The 14603-nt window shown below is 36.5% G+C and overlaps 3 protein-coding genes and 1 non-coding gene across 10 annotated transcripts; 2 read left to right on the forward strand and 2 right to left on the reverse strand.

Moving 5' to 3' along the window:
• Positions 1-144: 144 nt before the first annotated feature.
• On the reverse strand, positions 145-5275 carry LOC110414673 (cinnamoyl-CoA reductase CAD2-like). 4 transcript variants are annotated; one of them, XM_089783271.1, is made up of 8 exons: positions 5246-5275; positions 4933-5149; positions 3859-4028; positions 3393-3449; positions 3080-3271; positions 2275-2437; positions 1142-1328; positions 145-675 (listed from the first exon to the last, which is right to left on the reverse strand). In XM_089783271.1, exons 2-8 carry the CDS (start codon positions 5048-5050, stop codon positions 531-533), a joined length of 1032 nt encoding a protein of 343 aa, XP_089639397.1. In that variant the 5' UTR covers positions 5051-5149; positions 5246-5275; the 3' UTR covers positions 145-530. The 4 variants fall into 4 exon arrangements, with proteins under 4 accessions (XP_089639397.1, XP_021281690.1, XP_021281693.1 ...); XM_021426015.2 differs by lacking the exon at positions 5246-5275 and having other exon boundaries at positions 4933-5223; XM_021426018.2 differs by lacking the exon at positions 5246-5275 and having other exon boundaries at positions 4823-4961.
• LOC110415385 (receptor-like protein EIX1) lies at positions 1324-9014 on the forward strand. 4 transcript variants are annotated; one of them, XM_089783269.1, is made up of 2 exons: positions 1324-1407; positions 5722-9014. In XM_089783269.1, exon 2 carries the CDS (start codon positions 5834-5836, stop codon positions 8966-8968), a length of 3135 nt encoding a protein of 1044 aa, XP_089639395.1. In that variant the 5' UTR covers positions 1324-1407; positions 5722-5833; the 3' UTR covers positions 8969-9014. The 4 variants fall into 4 exon arrangements, with proteins under 4 accessions (XP_089639395.1, XP_021282701.1, XP_089639396.1 ...); XM_021427026.1 differs by lacking the exon at positions 1324-1407 and having other exon boundaries at positions 5569-8537; positions 8625-9014; XM_089783270.1 differs by lacking the exon at positions 1324-1407 and having other exon boundaries at positions 5569-7940; positions 8625-9014.
• Positions 9015-9841: 827 nt separating this feature from the next.
• LOC110415444 (uncharacterized) lies at positions 9842-12693 on the forward strand. The gene is made up of 5 exons (XM_021427107.2): positions 9842-10276; positions 10524-10601; positions 10729-10828; positions 11748-11890; positions 12358-12693. The coding sequence occupies exons 1-5, from the start codon at positions 9929-9931 to the stop codon at positions 12565-12567; spliced, it is 879 nt and encodes a 292-aa protein (XP_021282782.1). The 5' UTR covers positions 9842-9928; the 3' UTR covers positions 12568-12693.
• Positions 12694-12879: 186 nt separating this feature from the next.
• TRNAG-UCC (transfer RNA glycine (anticodon UCC)) lies at positions 12880-12951 on the reverse strand. Its single transcript has one exon. It is a non-coding gene; the product is annotated as a tRNA-Gly (tRNA).
• Between the last annotated feature and the right edge of the window lie 1652 nt (positions 12952-14603).

Below are 14603 nucleotides of genomic sequence, written 5' to 3' on the forward strand. Positions count from 1 at the left end.
AGAACTCACATCAAGTAGGTCTGCATTGAAAAAACTGAAGCTTTTCATTTGCTCCATCAAGTGCAAGCTAGTGTTCTGTTTTCCGTGGATCATCCATGGAATAAGTTGTATGAAAGACATACTTATCTTTTAGACATATTTTTGTATTAAATCGGTTTTATATTTTTTAAACTTTGGATAGAGTTCAACATGAACCAAAGCACGCAACTTTCTCCTTTGACATTCCCTAAAGTTTCTCCAAATGCTAACATCATGTCTTCAAGTTCCAGCCTAATCTGGTGATACAAAATGAAGAAGCAGAGCGGAACCTTCTCCAAGGACTAAAAGTCAATAGGCAATCAACACGACCATGTTTATTGTATGTATCCCAACTTAGAGCAAACTATTACAAGCTTACAACTAAACATTACAAGCACTTGAACAGCAGCCAACACGGCAGATATGACATTCAGAATGATGAACTAAAGCTAAAAAGGGATGTACCCCGTTATTGATAGTAATGTCCTAGTCTAGCTGACACATGCCATGATTCAGCCGCTAAAGAAGTTCTTCTCCTTCAAGCTTTGAACTGTATCCTTTATACTCACCTCCATAGGGGTAAAATTAACACCTAGACTTTTTGCTCTGTCGTTGGACACCTGAAACACTGGCACACCTAGCTTCTCATCCGCACATCTGCCAAAATTATTAGCTCCTGTTAATAACACTTAAAAATGGGGGTCACGATTGCAAAAATGCTTCCCTGACCCCAACATGGGGGCTACTGACATAGAAATAAATCAGACAAGGAATAGAGTCTGCAAATCAGATCTTAATTACTGAGATTGGCCTCTGAAAACAGAAAAAAGAACAAAAGCAAAAGAAAAAAGGTTTAAAATTTTCATGTTGAGCACAAATAGATAAGAAATGTCCTCATTTAAGAACCTAAACGTCTTTAGATGTAGCCTTTCACTCAAAAAAAAAAAAGGTCTTTAGATCTAGAAAACAGGCATTGGATGACAATGCAAAATCCATGGAACAAAATGAATCAAAGTACAATTTGTAATGTACAAAAGGAAGAGTTGATACATAATTGAAACCTAGTTTCTTCTGCCGATGATTAGAAGCTTACATGCAACAAATTCATATCCTTGAAACTTACCTTTCAGGAAGTCTAAGAGCAGGGTAAAGCTCACGTAAAGTCTGCACAATCTTTGAACAGTGCATAACTCTCTCAACTAAAAGGTATCTTCCACAAGCTGAAGAATTCTCATATGCTAGTATATGTGTGTTTGCAACATCTCTAACGTCTATCAATCTATAACTTGTATTTGGAAATGTTTCAGCTCCTGCATCAAACAAAGGCAATGTTCAGGAGGAAGAGTTAGGCAGGCTTGTCAGCAGAAACAGGGGAATATCAGAGATTCAGTTAAGTGTTATCTATGAATTGTATTTGAACTGATTACTTTATATTTGCGAAAACTGCTTCATAAGAGAATTATTCAAGTATTCTACTTTTTCTTTCTTAAAGTCTTTTTTATTTTTTATTCCCCTGTAACAAGAAGTCTCCATTACTCTTGAACACGTAGAATATTACAGATCCAAGCAAAGAGACATGCAACTTTAGTTACTGCAAAAATGACAAAATGATTGACAATGGAGCAGAATGACGAAGCACTTTCAATACCATTAATTAGAGAAAGTTTTGAACAAGCAAATATAACCACTTTGACTATTGTTACTCAAATAGTCTGGACCCTGAATTTACACATATTTGGCGAGCAAGTAAATCACTTGCTATTTGCCACCTCTTCCCCAAAGTTCCATCCAAATCACCTTTAAAACTCAAACTTTTAAGAAGCAATAAGTGAACAACCTTTCATGTCTTTGATGGCTTGACAATTCTCATTATCTGATTTACACTTTTTGTGGCACCACTACGTAACATGCTTAGTTAATACTACAAGTGTCAGCACTGTGAAATGATCTATGTACACACCCTTTTTGCTCAAGCTTTAGAAATTCATCTTAGACTTGGAACATTGTTGACTTAATTTTTCTTTTTTAAAAACAGTTCTCCTTACAGTTTATTTTTGAGTTCATTTATGCAGTTTTTTCTTGCATTAATGTTTGAGTGCTGCTTTTTTGCACACAAACAAGAAATAGCTAAAGCAAAATGTAAGCAACAGAAATAAAATCTTAATTCAGAATGCAATATTCTCTTCTAAGGTCACTTTAGCAGCAATAATTGTTAAAAGAACAATATCCCGTCTGCTAAAGCTAGTTGGAGAGTACCATTTATAAGCTTCAATATTGGCTCCACACTTGTATTAATGGTCGGCTGTAAGAGAGGCCCAATCACCAATCCAGGGTTTACTGTAACCATGTCAATTCCATTCTCTTTTGCATACTTCCAAGCAGCCTCCTCAGCTAACGTCTTAGAAAGCATATACCAAAGCTGATGACAAACAAAAGAGAAAAAAGTTTTACAAAGGATTATGTCATGCCTGAACATTGTCCTTTCTGCAGCAATAAGGAAGGAATTGAGCATGTAATTCTGTTGCTAAAAGAAGAATGGAATTAAGCATCATATCACAATCTTAACCCTCAATTCCCCCAGAATGAAAATCATAAGTTAATAATCATTAAAATCAAAGGGTTGCAGTTAGATCAGAAGAATAAAATAATTCTTTAATGCATAGAAGAAAAGAATACAGTCAAGATATTAGAATTTAAGCACTTCAATAATGATGCTTGCTTTCACACTTTGCCAATTTTCAGATCTAGACCCAGATTATAAACAGTAAAGTTCCTAAAGCCTAGCAAGTATAATTCAGACATCTTGCACTAGGAATCCTGAACTAATAAACCAACTACTCTATAGAAACACAATTGATGAGCCAGTGGATAAAAGACAAGGAAGAAAAAAGAACAAAAGGAAATGTGTACATATGATATCAAAAAAATACATGACTAGATCCAAACTCTTGTTTAAATAAACAGCATCATGTTTTTTGGTAATTTAATAAAAATAATACACTTAAAGCTCCTCATCTTTTGAATAGAGATGTATGCTATACAAGTTAGTACATTTGCATACCTTTGATTTCTCACAAAAAGAGGGATCAGAGAACCAAGTCTCATCAACTATAACATCAGGGCCAAGAGGCCTTCCATTAAAGATAACAGCTACAATTGAGGATGTTATAACCACCCGTTTAATAGATGGAACTTTAGCACATGACCTAAGAACATTAAGTGTTCCCTTCACAGCTGGGTCAATCATTTCAGCCTGTTACAGAAGTGCCAGAGAATGCATCAATTACCAGCATTCTATTGCAGCATTAAGTAATCAAAAATATGAGCATCAAAATCCACACTAGCCAATCAGAACCAAAATCCAGACAGTATACGAGTTTGTTTCTTCTTCCATTTGCAACGTGCTTCAAAAGGCAAGCAAGATACGGCTGCTGCTTACGGCAAAGATTTTCAAGCAAAAACAGAGCAAGATTAAAAGATTAACCATTAGTATGAACTACAAATGAGAAATTCAGAGAACATTAACGAGCCTAAAAACCAAAGCTTTTAGAAAAGGGTGGTGGGATCTAAACGAATCTATACAAGAATAAACTTGTAGGAGAAAACAATATTGAACTATATAGCAGATGAACCGATTTATTAATACTGTTTATCTGTAAGAACATTTATGAACTGCACACAGCCTTTTCATCAACATCCCAAAATATCAACAACCACATAAAGAATACACACACACACACACACATATATATATATATATTTCCACATTAAGCACTGACATATATATATATATATATATACTAGGCATGAAAATATGCAATGAGAGAGCAAGAAAAGTACCTGAGGATCCTTGACATTGAGATAAAAAGGAGATGCTGTGTGGAAAACTCCTTCACATCCATCAACTACTGAATCAAAAGCTCCCTTGTCCAGTAGCTCTGCCTTGAACAAATGAAGCCTCTCCTTTGCTCCATCAAGTGCAAGTAAGTGTTCTGTTTTCTTTGGATCACCTATAAGTAAGTGTATGAAACAGTTACTTACATGGGAAGAAGTATCTATCTCGTAACTGGATTGTGTTATTCATCAATTGAAAAAACTGCTAATTTACATATCTTTTGTAGAGTTCGGCAATCTACTGAACCTTAAATCCAAATATATAATATATTAGCTGAACCATGGATGATCAGTCAAAGATAGTAATAAATAGAATTGCATTTCAAGACAAAGACATCACAAAAATAATATGGCAATACCAAGACATTACAGATAAAAATGTGGGGAAGGGGGAAACAGCATGAAATTTTCCAGAAGGCCAATGATATAACATACATAAAAAGGAACGACACACAGAAAGATCAATTATTTTCTTCAAACAAATAGAGAAAGGATAATGTACAATTATTTTCTTCAAACAAATAGAGAAAGGATAATGTACCTCTCAAGAATTATAATCAAGACAAGGTTTCTTCATCCATAATTATAACAACTCAGATACGTTACAAGATAGAAAGCCAAATATTCATTGTTTTTCACTTCTTTCATTGATCAAAATCACTTTTAAAAAAATAAATTTGGGAAATAGAGTATCCTATGGAGTCAAGAAAAAGTAATATTTGCGATTAGATTCTCCATAACTAATAAAGAGCCTGAAATTCACAGCTTTCACTTCTTTAAGTGCTCAAAGTTACTTAAAAAAAATAAAACAAATTGAAACCTAGCAGGAAAGTATCGCATGAAGCCAAGAATCTTAACAGCAAATCATCAAAAACAAACATTATAATGACAAGAAGAAAATGATTCATACGTTTAAGATGTACCCAAGAATCGAAAACATTAAGAATGCAAGTGAGCATTAAGATTGAAGGATGGAAAAAGGTTAGTAATTAGTTTAGGTAGTTAGCACTTAGCACCGACTTGGGTCACGAACAGTGGCTTTGACGGTGTAACCACGTTGGAGTAAAAATTTAACCAGCCATGAAGCTATGTAACCTGATGCTCCCGTTACACACACCACCTTGCCAGTTCCACTCATCTCTCTGTTGTTCCTTTGTGACAGTGAGACTGAGGGAGAGTATTTTATTCCGATTAAAGAAAAATCTAGACGGACCGTTTTGTCCTTCCTTGGTGTAACCTTCGAAAAAGAAAAAACCAAATCAGAACACGTAAATATCAATGGCAAACTACAATTTACTCTTATATGTCTGTTAAGTACGGTTTGGCTGTTAACCTTTTGGTTATAAATATACTATATGAGGAGAATTGATCATATAAATTATCTCAATAAAAGAAAGGTCAAGGACTAGGCATAGGATCCTATTCCTATATATGCAAGAAACTCAACGATGATCACATGATTTTGCTTGCTAGGTTGTTGGAGTCAACGCTACAAGACAAGCAACAGTTTGCTTTAGTCGTACCCAAATTTCCGAGATTGTGCAACTGATGACATTCGATTTCTCTCCTTTGAAACCGAGTTGTTAAACCAACACAAACTCTTGACAGCTTAAATGCTAAGCATGTTGCTGCCTGTTTCCTTTTAATAAGATCAATAACCTTGGATTTTCAATGTTCTTTTGAGTGTTTCAAATTCCTTTGTTCAATATTTTATATTTGAACAACATTATCAAAGCTCGTAAAATATATATAAATATATATAGCTCTTTGACTTTGCATTAAAAAAATGGTTTTCTTTCCACTTTCCAGTGAAGCTCAAAGAAATTCTTATGTTCTTGCATTTCAAGAAAAGGATGGAGCCCATATATTGAAGAGCTGATGGTTCAATTATTATGTTCACAGCTTGAGACTTGTACTGCAAATGGGAAAATTTACTGCTCTTGGCCTTGTGTTGGCGGTTCTGTGTGTCATAACAGGAGAGTATATTTGTACCGGTGATTCCCACTTGGCAAATTGCTCCAAACCAGACCTAGAGGCTCTTTTTGACTTCAAAAGTGGCCTTAATGATCCTGAAAACACGCTCTCCTCATGGCAAGGAAGCAACTGTTGTCAGTGGAACGGAATTGGGTGCAACAATAGTACTGGAGCGGTCATCATGATTGATCTTCACAATCCTTACCCTATAAATTCTGAATCTTCAAGCAGGTATAGTTTTTGGAACTTGAGTGGGGATATCAGTCCTTCTTTGCTAAAGCTCAAGTCCTTGCAGTATTTGGATTTGAGTCTAAACACCTTCAATGATATCTCAATTCCTGAATTCCTAGGATCATTCAAGAATATGCGATATCTGAACCTATCAAAAGCTGGATTTACTGGTGTAATTCCAGCAAGTCTTGGAAATCTTTCTAGCTTGCAGTTTCTTGATGTTTCTTCTGAATTTGGGAGCTTAAGCTCGGATAGTCTTGAATGGGTGGCTGGTCTTGTTTCTTTAAAGCATCTTGCTATGAATGAAGTTGACCTTTCCCTGATAGGTTCGGGCTGGGTTGGGATGTTGAGTAGGCTTTCATTTCTGAATGAGTTGCACCTTTCAGGATGTCAGATCTCTGGTTCCATTTCATTTCTTAACCCTGTAAACTTAACTTCCCTTTCTGTTCTAGACCTTAGTGTCAACTCCTTTAGTTCAGGGTTCCCTGCCTGGGTAGTGAATATTAGCAGCCTTACTTATGTTGATTTAAGCTATTGTGGTTTGGCTGGAAGAATTCCACTTGGTGTTGGTGAACTACCAAATTTGCAATATCTGAATCTTGCTGGAAACTCTAATCTGTCTGCTAGTTGCTATCAACTATTAAGGAGAAGTTGGAAGAAGATAGAAGTTCTCAATTTAGCTTCAAATAAAATTAATGGTAAGCTCCCTGCTTCCATTGGAAACATGACATCGCTCACAAATTTTGATCTGTTTGACAACAATGTTGAGGGTGGGATCCCGAGCTTCATTGGTAAACTTTGTAGTTTAAAGTCATTTGATTTGTCTGGCAATAACTTGACTGGCAGTTTGCCCCAGTTCCTTGAAGGAGTACAGGATTGTGTTTCAAATATGCCTTTGCCTAATTTGATGTATTTGAGACTGAGCAACAACCATTTGGGTGGCACATTGCCAGAATGGATTGGCCAGCTTCAAAATCTAATAGAGCTCAGTCTGAACTACAATTTGCTTGAAGGTTCTATCCCTGCTTCTTTAGGCCAACTGTCAAACCTTACTGATCTTGGTCTTGGAGGCAATGAACTAAATGGGACTGTCCCAGATTCTTTTGGACTACTATCGGGTTTGTCTACCTTCGATGTTTCTTCAAATCATTTGACAGGTTTTATATCTGAAGCTCATTTTTCAAAGCTAAGTAAGCTGAAGATATTACATCTGTCTGCCAATTCTTTCGTTGTTAATGTCAGTTCCAATTGGATCCCACCATTCCAAGTCCGCAATCTAGATATGGGGTCTTGCTATTTGGGTCCTTCCTTTCCAACTTGGCTTAGATCTCAAAAGGAGGTCAAGTTTCTAGATTTCTCAAATGCTAGCATTTCAGGATCCCTTCCAAACTGGTTCTGGGATATTTCTGGCAACCTATCATTGTTGAATGTTTCTTTCAATCAGTTACAAGGTCAGCTACCAAATCCTTTAAATGTTGCTCCTTTTGCAGATGTTGATTTCAGCTCGAACCTTTTTGAAGGACCGATTCCTGTTCCAACTGTAGAGATTGAGTTGCTAGATCTCTCTAACAATCAACTCTCCGGTCCTATCCCACAGAATATGAGTGAATCCATGCCAAACTTGATCTTTCTCTCTCTTTCAGGTAACCAATTAACGGGAGGAATCCCAAACACCATAGGAGAAATGCTCTCTCTTCAAGTCATTGATCTTTCAAGGAACAAATTAGATGGAAGCATTCCTCCAAGCATTGGGAATTGTTCTTACCTAAAGGTTCTAGACCTTAGAGACAACTATCTCTCAGGTGTAATCCCTGATACTTTAGGTCAGTTACTACAACTTCAGTCTTTGCACCTAAACAACAACAACCTCACAGGAAGCATCCCTCCATCTTTTAAAAGTTTATCAAGTTTAGAAACATTAGATCTTGGAAATAACCGCTTATCAGGCAACATTCCCCTATGGATAGGAGATGGCTTTCCAGCTCTCAGAATTCTTAGTTTAAGATCAAATGCTTTTTCGGGTGAAATCCCCTCCAAGCTGTCAAATTTGAGTTCACTGCAAATCCTGGACCTAGCAGAAAACAATTTGACAGGTAGCATTCCAGCAAGCCTTGGTGACCTTAAAGCAATAGCAAAAGAGCAAAACATAATCCAATACCTACTCTATGGGAAGTACAAAGGGCTGTACTATGAAGAAAGCACGATTATCATTCTAAAGGGTCAAACCCAAAAGTTCACCAAGACTCTTTCCCTTGTCACTAGCATTGATCTCTCTGGAAATAAGTTAAATGGGGATTTTCCAGAAGCATTAACAAAACTGTCAGGTTTGGTTGTTTTGAACCTATCAAGAAACCATATCACTGGTGACATTCCGGGAAATATCTCAGATTTGCATCAATTATCATCGCTTGACCTTTCAAGTAATAATCTCTCCGGTGCAATCCCATCAGGATTGTCTTCACTATCATTTTTGGCTTATTTGAATCTATCTAACAATTATTTCTCAGGAGCCATCCCGTATGTGGGGCATCTGACAACTTTTGATGCATCATCTTTTAGTGGAAACCCGGGTCTCTGTGGGGCTCCACTTACCATTAATTGTGAAAACAATGGTTTTGACAGAGGAGGGACTGTTGAAGGTGGAAGTGGTGAAGAAATCATTGATCAGTGGTTTTATTTGAGTGTTGGATTGGGATTTGCTGCTGGGATTCTGGTTCCTCTGCTTATCATATCAACTAGAAAACCTTGGGTTGATTCCTACTTTGGCCTTGTGGAGAAAATTATTGACATATCAGGATTGAGAAACATAGCAACCGAACGTCAAAAGAATGGGAACGTCCGCAGAAATTAACTTAAATACCTGTTAATTTCCTCTCCTTTCATTAATAAATTGTAAAACTCATTTTTATTACCATTTATTGGAGATTAATCTTTTTCTGTGTGCATGGAAGATCGAAATCATACCCTAATCTCATTCACAGAATTTGCCGCACAAAATGCATAAAATCATTAGTTGCTCAAGATTATATAAAGTTGAAAGCAATGAAAGATGTTTACGCACTTGTAAGTTGTTACTAATTAATGAAGATGAACCTACATTTTTATGCATGGAGGATGATCTAAAATAGCACTACTAGTCATTAATACAAGCTTGTATGAAAATCTTGTGCAGCAACCATTGGACTGATTTTCCAGCAAACAACTTCATCCCCTCATCTTGTTCTTCGATGCACAAAGGAAGGTCAAATAATAAGTTAAAGGTAATGCTAATACTTATATGAATTAATTAATCACAGCTTTCCAAAGATGATTACACTATTTCTAATCTTACCCATTCTTTGCAGTAATTACAATATAGCTAAGTGAAGACCAGACTCCCCCCTGTACGTTATTGCTTGAGACCCCTGGCTTTATCATATTATTATGATACTACTATGACATTTAGTGTATGAATTCAATAAAATTTTGTATACTTAAGTATTTTATCTATATGTATGAATACAAGAGAAGTGGTCCAAAGTCGAAACTATCATTGGAAAACACCAAAAGTACAAAGAGAGAAGCAGATGTTACCAATGTAAGGCTGTGGTCAAGCCTCAAGTCCTCAAACTTTCACGCGGGTCCCAACCAACTTTTTCAACTTACCGTTATCTCCCACTACCCGCCATCCAGCTTTCTGACTCATGAAAAATATGGAACAGTGCTGAAGAAACAAACACACACCCAACAAGAGAAAAGCCACACAAAAAAAAATCTGTCTGGTCTGATTTCTCCAAGGAAAAATCTTTCCCTTTCTTTCTCTCTCTCTCTCATGGCTCTCTCTTCTGCTTCAGTCTTTAGCTATCCACTCTCGATCTCCACCGCTTCTCGCCTCCCTTTAACCGGTTTCCACCGCCGTCATCACTGTTCCCCTTCTTTTGCTTCTTTAAGCTCCCCCTCCTCTGAACCATCATCATCATCATCATCATCATCACCACCACCAGTAGCAACAACTCCTTCAAGTAGTGAAAGTATTTTGTCATCTACAACTCAACAGCCGAAACCCATTATTGAATCATCAAGACCCCATGATTCTAGCAGCTTTAACTATGCGCTAGCCAATCCTAGTGGTAACCCCATGGTTCGTTTTGTTCGTTCCACTGAGTCCTACATTGAGAAGGTATTACTTAATTGAAATTTGTCTATTGTTTACTCATTCTGCTGCCCTTTTGGTTTAAGAGTGAGCTGCGACATTTGTAGAATCATTGAGTTTAAGGAAGTTAACTGTTACTCCACATCCTCAATTTTAGGGAAAAACTTACTACTGTATTTATGCCCCTCAATATCTATTTGATTTTCTCTGTCAACTTTTTTCAAACCATAGGCTAGTGCTAGTCCCTAGACTAACAACTCTTCTTGCTCTGCAGACAATTTTTGACTTCCGTTTCTTGGCAATTTTGGCTGTTGGAGGTTCGTTGGCCGGTTCACTGTTATGCTTTCTAAATGTACTTTCTAATTCGCTTGCCCCTTTCATTTATATTGCAAGAGCAGCAAAGAATTTCCTCTTATTTTAAAGATAAAACATGTCTGCTTAACTACATATGCTAGCTGATTATTTCTGACCTTTTCCAGGGTTGCGTTTACATAGTTGATGCTTACAAAGTCTACTGGACAAGCTGTGTTAAAGGGATTCACTCAGGGAAAATGGTTCTACGATTGGTTGAAGCAATTGGTAAGTTCTCCAAAAGTTAATTGAAAAAGATTGTTTTGATCTTATCTGATGCTCTGTCTCAAATTAGTTGAATTGGTTTCGTTGCTCCCTTTTAAGCACTTGAGAGGAAATGAAGCAAACCACTGTGGCTAGCAGCCCCGTAACTTCTCCAGGAGAATCATATACAAGTCTGCATAATGATTTGCACAGGGCACTTGACTCATAATCAATTTTTGCTTGCTTGTTAAGATTTGAGCCAAAAAATTCCCTGGTCAAAATCCCACTTGTTGTCACAGAGTTGAACCAAGGACAAGGTCATTAGAAAAGAAAGAATGGCAATATTCTTCAACAGTTTCTATTCTAGTTATAAGCTCTTTCGTTAATGATATCAGACATTTACCACTCTCTCATCCTGGCCTTCCTTTGCCATCTATCAGAATGCTTTGATTTTGAATTCCTTGTTGCACTCTCTTTCTCTGAGACTTCTTTCCCAATTTCAGTACCTCTATTTCATGTTATAGCTTTATGGATTTGAAAGCTGAAGTTTAAGATGATAGATGAAAATAATAAGGGAAATAACAATTAGAAAAAGAAAAAGAAATTCGATACAGACATTGTAACCCTGGTCAATATTGTTTCTAGTGTATAGTGGACTGGTTCAAAACCGATCCACCATTCAGTTTATTTATAGAAAACTTTTAACTTTAGATCAATATATATTTGGAATCATGTTAGAGTAAGCAGGTGGCAAATTCTTACATTTGGGAAAGCAGTGATGATCAATGTGTTGACTTGCAGCATCCTACAATTTTTTAGTTTTTCTCTAGCATGAACTTAGTTTGCCTCAAGTCATTTTTCCACAATTTTGGCCACTTAGTTAATTAACTCCATAGGTTTGCCAGTGCCAAATGAACTGATATTGTAATGTAAAATCTTGCAGATGTTTATCTTGCTGGGACAGTCATGTTAATTTTTGGTATGGGCTTGTATGGATTATTCATCGGTAACGTGAATCCAAATGTGCCTGCTGATGTTGATCGTGCCCTCAAAAGCTCATCCTTGTTTGGAATGTTTGCTATGAAGGTAACAGCCTTCAATATTAAGGAAACCCCATATCAGTACTGCTTTATCAAGTTCAGCTAACCGTGCTGTAGTACTGCAACTTCACCTCCTCATCACACAAATAACTTCATTTCATGCTTTACAGTTTCTTGCATGAACATATCCATCTCAACATTCCAGTTTGAACCAAACTTATCTTATCTCGAGGTCGAGGACATGTTTTTTCAATGGATAACTTCAAAATGATCTTAAGCCAGCAAGGGCCAAGATCAAATTAACTTGCTTCTAAATTAACGATGTGAACTTAGTAAATAATCATAATCACTATATGGTCTCAAATAATGATCATTTATGGACTATGATCAATTCTTATCAAACTTTTTGCACTTTCCATTCATTTCTCCATTTGTATCCTGTTGGTTCTTAATGCCTATAGTCTATTTCTCGAGTGCTAAACTGATTAAATGAAAGTGTTTTTTTTTTTGCAGGAGAGGCCAAAATGGATGAAAATAAGTTCACTGGATGAACTAAAGACTAAAGTGGGACATGTTATTGTCATGATTCTTTTAGTGAAGATGTTTGAAAGAAGCAAGATGGTGACGATAGCCACTGGTATGGATCTACTTAGTTATTCTGTATGTATTTTCCTGTCATCTGCTTCTTTATACATCCTTCATCATCTTCACAAGCCAGAATAGAGATGTTAGGTTCAGAGTTATTATAATGTATGGGTATTGATCAAAACATTTTAATGTAACTGTAATACTAATACCTTGAAAAGCGTCTGAATGAGAATGAATCCCAATTAAATATGGGTTTTCAGACATTCTAAACCATGCAGTATTCATTTAATTTCATTGTACTCAGTCCATTGAACTAAAAAGTCCTTTCACAGCAACAGGAAATTAAAAAAGAAAGTAAAATGTAAAAAATGAATCCCAATTTAACATCGGTTTTCAGACCCTCACAGCAACAGGACATTTAAAAAAAATGTAAAATGTAAAAAAAGATGCGTTTGCCGGGAGTCGAACCCGGGTCTATTGCTTGGAAGGCAATTATCCTAACCGTTGGACTACAAACGCTTATGCTGTTAACAGGCGCATTTAAAGATACTCTACAAGGAAGCACTGGAAAAAGAATAAAATATTAAAGAAGTACGTAATCTCTAAAAATAAAAAGTACGTAATTAGTAAGTTTGAACCCATGCCTAAATAAGATATGGTCTTATGGTATGAATAAGTTTTTTCCACTATTTTCCTTGAAGGAATACTTTGAATGTTGAAGGTTATTATCAAATTAAGCATAGGCATTTAAGATAAGAAAGGACAAGGGAAAAATCAATAAAAGAAACTTGTTTGTATATGATTTGATTGCCTATGGTCAGAGCTTCCATGGTTGCCTTTCCAAAATGTAAATAAATAAAGAAACACTAAGCAAAGAAGAAGCCACAGAAAAAAGAAGGAACGATGAAAAAATTAGCATATGCATAAATCCAACCCATACACTTTCTCGCAAGGAGAGTAGCACAAGAACAGCGATGCAATTATATCAAATGATACATATGGCATAAACCCATCCTACATCTAGGCTTCCAAGCTAACTCTTCTCTTATTATTGCTGATGGTTTAGGGGAGTGATCAGATGAACAAGAGCGAAGCTAGCTATCAACCAAAACATAATTGTTTGGAAAGAAATTTGGAGAACCATATTGTTTTCTTTAATTTAAGGCAGATTTATTAGCATCAGTGCTAGTGTGCCATGCATAGTCTCAAATCTTTTGGTCTAAGACTATTGTTAGCATCGACCTAACCTGAGCGTCAGAAGAAATAGAACATTTACACATCAATCTGCTTAAATAGACATTAGCAGAGACCTAACATACCTGGTTTGCCCCAGAGACTCTTCAAAATATAAGAAACTGGCCTAAACTCTTGGAGACAACCATCATGCGAACAAAAATATACACAAAAGGCAAAATTCAGATTTTGCAAGCCGCACAAATTACACATCCAGCGTTGTCTCAAAACGAATCCCTCTCCCCTACTTTTAATAGACCACCAAAAAACAACGCAGCTGACACCTCTTTAAAGCTCATACTCAGCAGAAAAAGCTGCCATTAAGCCCAGCTCTTAGCCAAACCATCTTACCATTCAGCAGAAATGAAGACCATAAGAGCCAAAAATGAAAACAAGCTCTTGAGGAGACCCTCAAGCATTGACTGACCAGAAACCTGTCCCTTTGCAGTCCACCTCCTGAAGCTTAGTGACTTCTCATCCAATTTCTGTGACATTGGAAAGAACCCACTACCTCCTACTTCCCTGCACCACCCCTAAACATTAACGGCATTAAGAACATCGCCCCAGAGGGTTCAATGTCCCCCTAGTCTTGAAAAAAGTCAAAGGCTTTGGATGACATTAAGATTCAAGCTTTGGATCTTTGAATACCTGTAGTTTTTTGTCAAAGCTTAGCTGCACCAATAAACCAATTTGCAGCACAGCTCAAAAACTTCCCTAAACAGTAATCACTTCCACTGCACAAACAAAACATACTCTTTTTAAACATATATAGTTCCTAATCGGTTAGACCCTTTAAAGAGATCATATTGTTGAGCCACCAAACGAAGAGTGACCAGAACAAGGGATCACTTTGATTGTGATAAAAAGAAGACAAAATTGAATTTAACAACTTTCTATATTGAACAATTCTGAAAAAGAAGGAAAATCCAAAAGTTCAC

Source organism: Theobroma umbraticum, unplaced genomic scaffold, assembly GCF_002168275.2.
Source record: "Theobroma umbraticum cultivar Fairchild unplaced genomic scaffold, ASM216827v3 scaffold_147.0, whole genome shotgun sequence".
NCBI classification, from domain to species: Eukaryota; Viridiplantae; Streptophyta; class Magnoliopsida; order Malvales; family Malvaceae; genus Theobroma; species Theobroma umbraticum.

Coding starts and splice junctions, on each gene's coding strand:
- LOC110414673 (XM_089783271.1), bottom strand. CDS start 5,050: ATGAGTGGAACTGGCAAGGTGGTGTGTGTAACGGGAGCATCAGGTTAC. Junction 1,329..2,274: donor AATATTGAAGCTTATAAATG/GTACTCTCCAAC, acceptor TGTTTGATGCAG/GAGCTGAAACATTTCCAAAT. Junction 676..1,141: donor GCTCTTAGACTTCCTGAAAG/GTAAGTTTCAAG, acceptor TAATTTTGGCAG/ATGTGCGGATGAGAAGCTAG.
- LOC110415385 (XM_089783269.1), top strand. CDS start 5,834: ATGGGAAAATTTACTGCTCTTGGCCTTGTGTTGGCGGTTCTGTGTGTC.
- LOC110415444 (XM_021427107.2), top strand. CDS start 9,929: ATGGCTCTCTCTTCTGCTTCAGTCTTTAGCTATCCACTCTCGATCTCC. Junction 10,277..10,523: donor CTGAGTCCTACATTGAGAAG/GTATTACTTAAT, acceptor CTTGCTCTGCAG/ACAATTTTTGACTTCCGTTT. Junction 11,891..12,357: donor TTGGAATGTTTGCTATGAAG/GTAACAGCCTTC, acceptor TTTTTTTTGCAG/GAGAGGCCAAAATGGATGAA.